This window comes from Bison bison, unplaced genomic scaffold (assembly GCF_000754665.1).
Source record: "Bison bison bison isolate TAMUID 2011002044 unplaced genomic scaffold, Bison_UMD1.0 scf7180017864331, whole genome shotgun sequence".
In the NCBI taxonomy this organism is placed as follows: domain Eukaryota; kingdom Metazoa; phylum Chordata; class Mammalia; order Artiodactyla; family Bovidae; genus Bison; species Bison bison.
In genome coordinates, this window is record NW_011494903.1 from 7,696,988 (window position 1) to 7,709,811 (window position 12,824).

A 12,824-nucleotide genomic window follows, 5' to 3' on the forward strand; every position below is an offset into this window, starting at 1 on the left:
CTACAGCTGTTGCCGCCGCGGAGGCTTTCCGGTCCTCTCAGCCGAGATGAGGGCGTCCCGACTCTCGTCCTGACATTTCCCTCTCCTGCAGCTCTACCGCCCAGTATTGTTTTTCTCAATTTGACTTTACCTCTCGGAGGTGAAGGCCCGGAAAGAGGCGATAAATCCCATCGAAGGATGGAATGGGGCCTCGGGCTCCACGACCTTATTTAAAGCTGCGATGTACCCGGGCTATATTCGGCGACACCCTGCGCCTCCCGCGCTCCCTGCACCCCGCGGTTTCCCGGTATTCTGTCTCTGGGGCACGGAGAGAAAAGCCTCAGAAGTATTGACGGTGCTGGCACCGTCTGTGTTGCCTCTCCTGGTAAAAATTCGCGCTACACGTGAGTAGGGGAGCGGAGTGTAGGGAGTCTGTTGCTTAAGAAATGGTCCACTAGTTTTGCTAATGATTGGCAGTTCAGAGAATATTTTCCAGGGTACAGGGCACCCTTGGCAAACACTACATAGCGCAAAGTTATACACCATGCTTTATCCTACCCACCTTCAGCGGCCTGAAAGACACAGTGAAAACAGTCATTTAGATCTGCCAGGTGAAGGGGCAGTTGTGGTCAATACCCAAATAAATGGCACTGGCTCAAGTAGCCTTGTGTTTAAGGAGTTGTCATGAAACCCACAATAAGTTAGGGGCCTATGACAAGTCAAATTGGAACTGGTATGTCCTCTCCTTTTCAAAAACGAGCAAGCTCAGTAGAGGGAAAAGGAAAATATTTACCAAGAACTTGACAGGTGGTGTTTACATTTAGTGTTTGTTCTTTCCAGTTCCTTGGTTGAAGTTTAATTGCTGTTGCTCCAGGACTTGCTCCAGTCCTTGCTCCAGGACTGCCAAGATAGCCTTTCTGGAGTTAGGTTGGAGGAGCTGTTTAAGTGAGTTTGCTTTAATATCCCATAAGTTTAAACCTGGATGACCTATTAAAGCTTAAATCTCTACCCTCAAGCTCCTGAGCCAAACTTTCAGAAAGATCCCACCTGCTTTATTTTCTTTTTCCTAAAAGAATCCTCAACATGAAACCACGATGAGAGCACTGATCTGGGCTTTGAAATGGCAGAGTTCTGCTTCGGACTCTGTGCCCTGGGGTAGGTCATAGTCTAGGGAACTCAATTTTCTTGCCTCTACTGTGAGAGTATTTGCACCACTTGCTTTCTAAAACCCCCTTCCAGTTCCAGGATTCTGTGAGGGTAAACCAGAGATTTTTGTGATTCTATGAATAATATTTAACATGTATGAGGATAAAAAGGAAGAACTTGTTTCCTGTTCTCTGACACATCTCCCTTACCCTTGTTACAAGTTGGTCTTCGTTGAAGAGTTTTAATGTTCTGTCCTTGTTGGAAGTGCTTATGAGGTTGTTTCCAAGAGTAATAAATATAACTTCTCTTTCCTGAACACTTGCTTTGCTGGTCCTCGTGAGGGGAAGTGAGGTGCTGGGACAGCCACTGAATTCTCGTTCCTAAAGCCAACACTCTGGTGCCATCTCCATTTAATTAGTTCTAACCAGAAGCATGTTGCCCTCATCTGTAAAATTAAAAATCAGATGAGAAGAACTTGAAAGACTCTTAGAGTTCTAAACCTCTGTGACTTTTTTTCTTTCCTTGCATTTTAACCTTGGCTACAAATGTAAGCTTAGTTATGGAGCTGCAGGAGAGGGAAATATCACCACGTCTTGGAGTCTGCAGGAATCCTTAGGATAGACTGCCAAGTGAGAGTTCTTGGCTTAGTGCAAGAGAGAATTCAAGAGCAAGCCACAGTAAAGGGAAAGCAAATTTATTTAGAGAGATACACATTCCATAGCTAGCATGCAGTCGGCTCAGTGAGAGCGACCTCAGGGCGTGGGGCCATAGGGTTTTATGGTCTAAGTAATTTCATAGGGAGGAATCTTGCTATTTCAGGAAGTGTTAGTCGCTCAGTCATGCCTGACTCTTTGTGATCGCATGGACTGTAGCCCACCAGGCTCCTCAGTCCATGGGATTTCCCAGGCAAGAATACTGAAGTGTGTTGCCATTCCCTTCTCCAGGGGAGAAGCTGGGTTTCCTGAATTGCAGGCAGATTCTTTACCGTCTGAGCCACCAGTGTAGGGATTTCCCAGGAACTGGGCCACTGCCCACTTTTTGGCCTTTTATGTCCCACGTCAGAACTGGCATGGCATAAGGGGAGTGATTTCTAATATTACAATGAAGGTATAATGAGCTAAAGATCAATGACTCGGCCACTCTTAAAGCCACCTTGGTTTCAGCTGGTTCCAGCTGGTCTTTATTGCATCCCAACAGCCTCACTCCATCATCTAGCATTTGTGTCCTGCCCTTTCCCTTCTGTCTCAATAGTAGGTGTGCTTCAGTTCTGTTTACTGACTCTGAATTGAAATGCTAGTAATCTGGGACAGTGCTTTTATTAATACAATCTGTTCACACAAAGTTCCTCCCTTTATCCTGATTAAGTATTATACTATTGCAGAAATCACATAGAGGAACCAACCATGTGTAGATGGTTCCTTCTACAGTTTTCCAATCACCAATCAAATGTGATTATCTCCAGATTATTCCAAACCCAGGAACTGTGAAACTTGAGGACAAGGAAATCCAAATAAAGTTTCTCACGGACTGTGTAATTTTTTAAAACACATTTTCCGGCCTCTCAAGGCAGGGTTGGGTGTCTTTCTTCTGAGCGCCCTTGGTGTCCCATCTGTGGTCTCATAGTCCCACACATGAGGCTGTTCGCGCTCCATTTACTTGAGAGTTTCTCCATGTATCTGTCCATCCCTTTAAGGAAAAATACCTACTGAATGCCTACCATGTGCCTGACACTGCTCTTTTTAAGCCTTAGGCAAGCAACAGCAGGCAAAGCAATGAAGATTTTGCTCTCTTGGAGCTTGTTCTATCAGGTGAAGAAAAACATAGGGCTGCTAGTAAACACCGATGTCTCTGCAAGTTAGAAAAAGGCAGATGGCTTAGGGAATAGGCAGCAACTTTGTGTGAATTATGGAGAAGGAAATGGCAACCCACTCCAGTATTCTTGCCTGGAGAATCCCATGGACAGAGGAGCCTGGCTGGCTACAGTCCATGGTGTCGCAGAGTCGGACACGACTGAAGTGACTGAGCATGCATTGTGTGAATTAGGAGAAAACCTTCTTCTAGCTGGTCTCAGGCCCCTGCTAAGGGGTCCAGCTTTGGGAAAGGGATGAACCACCTTACTTGAAAGTAACAAATTATACAAAGAAAAACAAAGCCCTGCAAGGGATCTAGAAAGTGATGTGGGCAGCTGGGGAGGGCTGTGCTGGTTTATACAGGGTCGTTAAGGAGGACTTCTCTGACAAGGTGGCATTGAGGAGGCACCACAGGAAATAAAGGAACAAATCAGGCAAATGTCAAGAAGAGCATTATAGGATGTTAATAGCAAGCACAAAGGCCTGGGGACAGAGCAAATTTAATCGATTCAAGGAACAACAAGAGGTTCAACTAAGAATGAGAGAAAGAGGACACTGAGCCCATACACCCTAGGGCCCATGCTCTGCAACCAGTGAAGCCACCACAAAGAGAAGCCCCCATTTGCCAAAACTAGAGAAAGCCCGCACACAGCAACGAAGACCCAGCACAGCCAAAAATAAATACGTGAAGAAAGAGAGGGAGAGAGACAGAATGAGTCAGCCTAAGAGGAGATCATGATGCAGGGCCTTATAAGCAATTCATCCATCTAAATCTCCACCCACCCAGCCATCCAGCGAACATGGAATGTCTGCTCGGTGGCAGGTCCACCGATGTGAGGTCCTGTGAGCAGGAGCTTTAGACTCACCACTGAACCTTTAGCATCCAGCAGAGTGCCTGGCTTTTTATTCACATTCAATAACAGTAAACTGTCATCCTCAGGAGCTCCCCGTTCTTAGAGGTTCTGGCCTCTGTTATGTCTTGCTGCTATAACAAGTCATCACAAACTTAGCAGCTTAAAACGACAGGAATTTATTATCTCCTCTTTTTGGAGGTCAAAAGTCTTGTCCATCTTGTCAGTCAGCAATATAGCATCTTTAAATCTCTGACTCCCTCCTCTGCTTTACAAGAGCCTTTTTATTACAGCAGGCTCACCCAGATAACCCAGGATAATCTCTGTATCAGGCTAATCAGGCCAGCTGATTAACCACTTTAATTCTGAGAACTTAATTTTCCTTTGCCATATAACATAACTATTTAAATTCCCAGGAATTGGGGCATGAGCCTCTTTGGGAGGGTGTTATCCTGCCTATGAAGAGTGTGTTTAACCTGATGTAAATGTATAGGTTTAAAAACATCTGATGGTGACACACAGGTAACTCTTACTACCCTTCTCCTTTGTTAAATCCTACATTATTTGACCATGTCTTGCTCCTCTCTTCCCCCTCCACATTCTCCACTAACAATCTGGTATATCCAGTCACCATTCTTGAAATAGTTTCTTCCCATTTTTAGGGCTTGGCTTATAGTGAATGTGCAGAAATGACTCTTCCCTTCTACTCACCTCCATCTCCTCAAAGGAGCCTTTAAATCTACTGGAACCCACCCACATCGACTGCTCCCTCTACCAGCTCCTGTTGGCCCAATTATGGCGACTGTCATCAATGCGCTTTTGTCCTTTGCTTCACAAATGTGCCACACACTCCGTGAATGCTTGACAGTTCTCTGCCCTGAGAAGGTGAACAGAAACTGCTCCCGTGACTGCCTCTATTGCTTTTTTCAGCTCAGTCTCTGCCTTGCAGTCTGCCTTTTAAACCTTACATCACCCCCTTCTTGGCTGGGTGGTGTTTCAACTGCTGTCAGCACCCAGCATTCCAGTTATGCCACATGGCAAAAGGTCATGTGTCAACGTATTTTGGGAGCATTTTCCCCACACAGCGTATCATGTGTTGATCTTAAGATCAGTGAGTTGAATTATTAAAGGCTTCGGAGTCAGTCTGAAAGTTTACGGAATAAAAATAAGTTGATGACTCTTATGTAATCCATGTGAAGAAAAAGGCCATTCTTTCTCACTGACTGTGATGATCCACAGGCTATTCTACTGTTTCCTTCTCTGCATTCCTGTATCACCTGATGGAAAGCCAGTGTGCAAACGGATAATTTGAAAATTACCCAAACGATGCTCACACATATACATACAGACATTTATTCACAGCATAGTCATCACATCAGTTTTAGGGCTGTAAAATACTGGAAGCAGACTAAATGCCCATCAATGAGGAGCTAGTTTAATAAAATACAGCACAATTAATCTATGAACCATTATGCAGCAGTTAAAAAGGATGAGATTTGTGTGCTGACAAACAACAATCTTGGATATTTTAGGTGGAAAAAGTATGGTCCTGAAGAATGAATGAAGTTTCCATATTTAAAGAGGAAAGTAAAAGGGTGGCCAAAATGTTCTTTAAGATCCAATACATATAGACACAGACTGTCTTTAAGTCATTCAAGAAACCAAATAGTTGTTGCTTCTGGGGAGGTCAACTAAGGATCAGAAGGAGAGACTTACTTTCAGTTTATCTCATTTATCCTACAATTATACTGTGATATAGAATCATCGAGGGATGACCGTTTCTTTTCTTACCGTGCCGTTGGCATATGACAGTTCTTTCCATTTAAGAAGCCTGGTTTGGATTTATCTAGGTTAAGTCCTCATTTGAGTGTCCCCAAGAAATTATTTTCTGAGTTGAACAGTTGGCCTCTGTCGAGGTAAGCTCTTTTTAGGGAGCATGCACTTGATAATTTAAAATAACAATAGCCTCAGACATTATATTTTTGCATTATTTTCCTTGGTATCTTTTGTTCTTTTTCTTTTCAGAGGGAGGAGGTGAGCAAGGGTTCAGTCGAGTATTACGGTATGCCTTGGCAGCAGGAGCTGAGAGGCAGCAGAACTGTGTTGTGAGCAAATGGAGATGGCCTTGTTACACTGTGCTATAAAGAATGTGAGCTACTTAAATAATTGTACCCATTTCATTGTCATCTGGTGTTTTAATTATGATTTCAACCTGCAAGAATTCACCCTACAGGAGTTTTTTTCAGGAATGAATTAACTTTTTAATGTGACAGGATAATGTATCCGACTTTTTAAAAATAAACCATGTGTATGTTTTCAGGCTTTCCAGGTGGTATTAGTGGTCAAGAACCCACCTGCCAATGCAGGAGATATGAGAGACACGAGTTCAATCCCTGGGTCAGGAAGATCCCCTGGAGGAGGGCGTGGCAACCCACTTCAGTATTCTTGCCTGGAGAATCCCATGGACCCAGGAGCCTGGCAGGCTACGGTCCATAGGGTCACAAAGAGTCAGATAGGGCTGAAGTGACTTAGCATACATTTTTTACTTTTTCAAAATTGAAGAGAAAAAAAAAAATCTAATGGAGGCTTTTAACTAGTTAAAAAAAAAAAAGACTGCAGATCAACTGAGAGGCACTTTTCAATGAAATAACTGTGATGCAAGTGTTCAAAAGCGGCTGATGATTGGGGCAGAGTTCAAGGTGGTCCCAGGAGCTAGAAGACGGGAATGGTATGACATGTTGCGTGAGAGACGGCAGACAACAGCCACCTGCTGAACACGACACAGGGTATAAAACCGTCGCTGATCTTCAGAAGCCTTACAGGGCATGCTAAGGAAGGCGCCCAAATCAACAAGGGAGATGCAAAACGAAACAAAAGTTTATTTTCCGCAATACTTTTCTGTAAATTACAAGGCAAAATGCTAAACTACAGCATGTAACTTCAGTATTTAACCAGAGTACTTGAAATAAATATCCTGAAACAAGATAAAAGGCTACACTTTGTCAGGCGTCCTACAAAATGTCTCAAGTTTTACACTCTGCAGCATTTCTGTGTGGGGGTGGGGAGGGTGGTTTTGTGTTTTCTTAAGTGCTGTGACAGAAAGTCCTTTCACATTTTTCTTTGGAGCATGTTCGAAATTGCTGAACTATAAACAACTTAAGAAAAGTAACACCAAGTTCGAAAGCCGTTTCTGCTTCGCTGTCATTGGCCCTCATTCAGCACAGGGCTGCCAAGTGGCCTCTGAGCGCAGGCAGCTCCGTCAGAGCCGGCCTACACTTAACAGTTCTATACGTTAGAGACTTCTGTCTTCAGTTTACATCCCTCAATAAGATCAAGGCCATAAAGGAAGCTGCAAGCAAGTCAGAAACATTTTTAACCTGAAAGTAAAGGGAACAGAGATGTTTTCTCCCAAGACCTCGGCTAGGCACTGGAACGTTTACCAGGATTTTTTGTTTCAAAGTTGAAAAACCCACTGGTACTCACAGTCCTTTCCGAGGTAATTTACAGGTGCTGGTAGAGTTGGGGCACTCAGAAATATTCAATGGGCTAAAGAGGATTTACTATATTTAAAGACGTGCTACAGTCCTAAGAACAAATGGCAGAAAGTCTAGGGGTGTTGGTGGCAGCTCATTTTGAGTGGAATATATAACCACCTTCTGCTATAGCTGAAAACGTGGAGAAAAAAGTTATATATATAAAGTCTTAAGCATGATTACCTAAAAAATACTTTGTTAATATAGTCTAATGTAAATTTCACTTACTTAGGGATTTAGATATGAAAACATCTTTAAGAGCCAATAAAAATATTGTACAGAAAAAAAAAAACACTTTTAAAAAATTGTGTTAAAAACTATGAGGCATTTCTTTTGGCTGTAAACACACAGTTTACTGTCCCTTGTTGAAACACAAATGTTTGGATTTCCTGAGCTTCGTGGATAACAAACAGCAGGAGCCAAGTTTGCATAGAAAATTTGCAACATGTCAGCGATGTACTTAAGAAAGAACTTTTAAGGACAATTTGCTTTCGTTTTTAAACTTCATATTTAAGTTAATAGTGCTCATCTGACTGTAAGATTGACAAGCAGGGTGGTGAGAAATATAAGGCAGATGGGGAAAAAAGATGGAATTAAAGTTTTTTAAATCCACAGGATATCACAATAAAGGATCTTAAGCACATAGTGCATAACTAGTGTCATACTAATTTGGTTAGAAATTAAGTTGTGTTTGGGGGGGGTAGGAAACCAAAGGTAAAGAAAACCCTGCTGTAGGAACAGAAGCACGGCTGCATGGGGCGTCGTGTCATGCAGCCATGGAGCCCCTTAGCTAGGCAGGTACCAGGGAAGATACTCTGCTGCCAGTACAGGGACCAGACTCCTGAGCGTGACTGATCCCAGCTCTGGTCAGAAGTGGAGGGTGACAGCATCTTTCCCCTCTGCTGCTCTGAAGTCTCTCAGCGGTTCTAAGGAGGACAGGCTTCTCCAGGGACCTGTCCTCAGAAGTCTCTGGAAAGGGAAGAAGTTCTATGATAAGGGTCACAGTGATACCACGAATGAGAACAATGGCAGTGGCTGCCGACAACTCTGGATGTAACACAAAGGTGGACAACAAGGGGCCAGTGTCCTGCCAAGGAATCCACTTTACTTCTTCTGGGACTGGTTCTTACACATGGTAAGGATCTGCTTCAGTACTTTTTGGACATCTTCATCCATCTGGCCCTAGGAAATTCCAACACAAGACACTCATTAGAATAACCTATGATATCATGCCTTGGACACAACACACGTGGGACGTTGTGGGGGTGGCGAGGAAGGAGATGAATAAAAGGCAGAGGCTGCTGTCCCACAGGAGTGTCAAAATGCAGAAAACAATAAGGGCAGAGGGGGGCTGAATGCTTGTTAGAAAAGTGAATGTCAAAAAGGTTTAAAATAAAACAAAATGACACTCACTAGAACCTAAATCCTGGCACTGCCTCACCTAGGGAGTGAGATGACTGGCAGGCAGAAATTGGGCCCCCTCGACCTTCCCAGGAAATGTGAGCCCTACCCATTCCCACATTTCCAGGAGGAACTGAGGCAAAGCAAGGGCCCTGATCTTTTTCCTCCAGAGGAAAAGGAGGACAAGGAGGCTGGGTCTCCCAGCAGAGCCCTCAACAAAGGGTTTCTAGAGCCTTAACAGCAAATGAGAGCCCAGCCAGTCTCAGAACACTGACCATCCCAGGAGTGCGACGGCACCAATGGCTCAGTGAATATGCTCAGGCCCAGAAAGTAACCCCCAGACTCCTTCTCCTGATTGGATGGGGGGTGGAGTGGGGCGTGCAATGGCCACCTCCTCATTCAGCAGTCAACAAAGGAGGCAGCTCCCCATTAACAGGGGAAGGGGCTCCCAACACAAAATGCAAAGCAAAGCAGAAGGTATTTGAAACAGCTTTCCATTGAAAATCCATCTCCTCAAATTCGCATCCGTTCTGCTAGTTTCAGGACGGGGATCTGGACAAGCCCTGCTGCGGTGTCTCTTTAGGATCCCCAGACATCATACCTGCACGGCGTACAGAAGATGCATCCTGTAAACAGATATCACTTCCTGGTGTTGTTTCTTGCATTCCTAGAAAGAGACAATTTGACACTGTTCAAGAGCTTGTTGTGTGTGAGTCACTCAGTCGTGTCTGACTCTTGAGATCCCATGGACTGGAGTCCGCCAGGCTCCTTTATCCATGGAATTCTCCAGGCAAGAATACTGGAGTAGGTTGTCATTCCCTTCACCAGGGGATCTTTCCGACCCAGGGATTGAACCCAAGTCTCCAGCATTGCAGGCACATTCTTTACCATCTGAACCACCATCAGGGGCTTAGGAGACCTTCAAAAAAATCCTAGGAGAAGACTGTGGCCAAATGCTACCCTAGTGATTCCTTCCAGCAACTAGCACAGGAAGTTTTTGAAATTGCTGTGGACTTGATGGGGTGTGTGGTTTGGAACACTTGTCAATATTCTTAGGGGAAAAAAAATCTTACATATCTTGAACTCCGGAAGAAAATTCCTGTAAAAAGTAGTTGATAATCCCATGTTTGTTTAAATAAATATATGTACACATACTTAGGCAAATGTATTCACACAAAGTAAACAACAGTGCAAGGAACTACATCAAATGAAGTTACTGTCTCTGAGTGGTTAAATTATAGACAATGTGTTTCTAGAGTAGCTTCTTCAGAGTTGTTGTCTTTAATCTTTCAACTTTTCTCAATGAGCAAATATTTATTAATTTTTAAAATGTAATCTTATAAAAAGTTGTTGATCACCTACTGTATGGTCAGTGGTATATAACCCCTGGGGAATTCAGTGATTTAGTTGTCAGTGTACTGAGGAGGTGAACAGGGTGATGACCCCAATCTCACATGGCCCCTCAGTACAACTGTTAATGCTCTTATTTCTTCTTGCTGAGATATTATTCCAGTTCCTCTCAGTGACTATTTCAAGGATCTCAACTCGGCTCTTAACTCTTCTAAGAAGAGGCCTTTCTTCTTATTTCCTGATGGAAATCAAAACTATCACGTATGGATCACTTAAAAAATCAACTGAAGTCCATCAGTATCTATTCTTACCTCCTTCCCATCAATGTCAGATATAAGGTATCCTTCGCATTCAAGGACAACCTTGGAAACCTCGATCTTTGAAGTTCATGCCACTAGGAAGTGTACTTGGTAGCTCTCTCTGTGCTGATTCCTCCCACCTCTTGGTTCCCTCCACTCCATCATTTATAGCTTTGTCTTCTGATCACTGTCTTCCTTTCCTGTCCTGCTTCTCTGTCATCACTTGGCTGACTGCAGTATCTACGTGGATGAACCACCCACCACCCTGGCCTCTCAGTCCCTCAACCTCAGCTTCATGACCTGTCTCTCTTCCTTCCAGCCACTCACTCTTATGGTTACCTCCCTGCCTCAGTCATTATCGCCAAGATCTCAGTTGAAAGCATCCCACTCCCCCCCTACCATCTCCTGTCTTTCTAGTAAATCTGCATTAGGCTTCCCCTGCCTCCCACTGTTTCTCTTCAGCTCCTGCAGATACCTAGCTCCTTAGTCACTTCTCCAGCCTCCAGCCATCCACACTCCACACCTCCACTCCATTGGAACTGTGCTTGCTACAGCCACCATGGGCCATCTAAATGCCATATCCCTGCTGCCTCCTACTCATCTAAGATTCAGTACAAGCATCACTTCCTGCAGGAAGCCTTCCAAGACTTACCCAGATTGGCTATGCACATTGCCTTTCTACACCTTTCTACACCCATGTTGAGAGATGTTGGTCATCTCTCAACGAACGCTTACCACACTGAGTACACAGTAAGCCATTATATTCCATGAAAGCAGGACTGTGTCTTATTCATTTTTATTGAATCATGGACACCTGGTACATTACTGATACATAGAAGCTCATTAAATGCACATTGGATAATTGTAAGAATGACTATATAAACCATTAGTACTTTATCTATGAGTCTGTGATAACCACTTGATCAGAAAAATGACTGCAAAAGTCAAGAGCATCTTCTCCTTCCCTGACTACTACTCCACTGCTAGAGCTGGTAACATAAAAAAAGCTGGTTTTGAACTTTGTGGCCAGATGGAGTAAGGACTGTGGAAATCTGAATTCACTATTATCGATCTGTACTGAAGAAATCACAAAATCCAAGTTCATGTAAGTGGAAGCCAGCAACAGTCCAGGTAACCTAATCTTCATGTAGAAAACATCACATACCCTTATCAACTAAAGGGTTTCCCAGATGGCTCAGTGGTAAAGAATGCGCCTGCCAATGCAGAAGATGTTGGAGACTTGGGTTCAATCCCTTGGTTGGGGAGGTGGAGGAGGAAATGGATCCCACTCCAGTATTCTTGCCTGGAAAATCCCATGGACAGAGGAGTCTGGTGGGCTACAGTCCACAGGGTCACAAAGATTCGAATACAACTGAGTGAGCACACAACAGTTAAAACTTTACATATTCTATAGCTTTGTCTTCTGATCATTGTCTTCCTTTCTGGTCCTGCTTCTGTCATCGCTTGGTTGACTTCAGTATCCACGTGAAGGAACCACCCACCACCCTGGCCTCTCAGTCTCTCAACCTGAGAGGCCCTTCAAAAATGCCCATATCCTAATCCCTGGAATCTGTAAATGTTACCTATCAGTCAAAAGGGATCTTTTAGATTAAGGATCCTGAGATGGAAAGAAAGATTATACTGATTATCTGGGTGGACCTTAAATGTGATTACTAGGGTCCTATGCTGCTGCTAAGTCACTTCAGTCGTGTCCGACCCTGTGCGACCCATAGACAGCAGCCCACCAGGCTCCCCTGTCCCTGGGATTCTCCAGGCAAGAACACTGGAGTGGGTTGCCATTTCCCTCTCCAGTGCATAAAAGTGAAAAGTGAAAGTGAAGTCGCTCAGTCGTGTCCAACTCTTAGCGACCCCATGGACTGCGGAAAAGGTCAAAGGTGGAAGGAGGAAATGGAAGGACAGAACCAGAGGCTGGAGTGATGTGCTCTGGGGATGAGAGAGGGGCCACGAGCCAAGGAAAGTAGGCAGCCTCCAGAAGTTAGAAAAGACAACCAGATTCTCCCCTTAGAGCCTTGAGAAGGAACCAGCCTGCTGAGACCTTGACTTTACTATTGTGAAACTGATTTCTTTGAACTTCTGATCTCCAGGACTGTCAGTAATAAATCTGTGTTGTTTTAAACCAAGTTTCTGTTGCTCTGTTCCAACAGCCACCAGAAACGAGTACAGACGTGAAAGAGCTTTCCTGGGTGAAATCAGGAGAGGGGCCAAGAAGCAGCTTCAGACATGTGGATATACAACCACCAGACAACATGGCCCCCTAATAAGAAACATCTCGAGCCGCTGCCAGAGACAGTAACTACTGAAGCAGAAAAACGGAGAAAGGGGAGCAAGTAAGTGGAAGAGGGAACAAGACAAGAAGGCTCCTGCCACTATCTCGCAGACTCCTCCCTTCCCAAT

The 12,824-nt window shown here is 44.2% G+C and overlaps 1 protein-coding gene across 5 annotated transcripts in view; it reads right to left on the reverse strand.

The window, feature by feature from the left end:
* Positions 1-6,685: 6,685 nt before the first annotated feature.
* RAI14 (retinoic acid induced 14) overlaps positions 6,686-12,824 on the reverse strand; it is a 63,427-nt gene continuing 57,288 nt past the window's right edge. For all 5 annotated transcript variants that reach the window (XM_010853822.1, XM_010853818.1, XM_010853820.1 and 2 more), the window contains 2 exons: positions 9,362-9,427; positions 6,686-8,541 (listed from right to left, as the gene is read on the reverse strand). In XM_010853822.1, the coding sequence (XP_010852124.1) occupies positions 8,464-8,541; positions 9,362-9,427 (144 nt within the window). In that variant the 3' untranslated portion in view covers positions 6,686-8,463. The remainder of the gene's footprint in view (positions 8,542-9,361; positions 9,428-12,824) is intronic.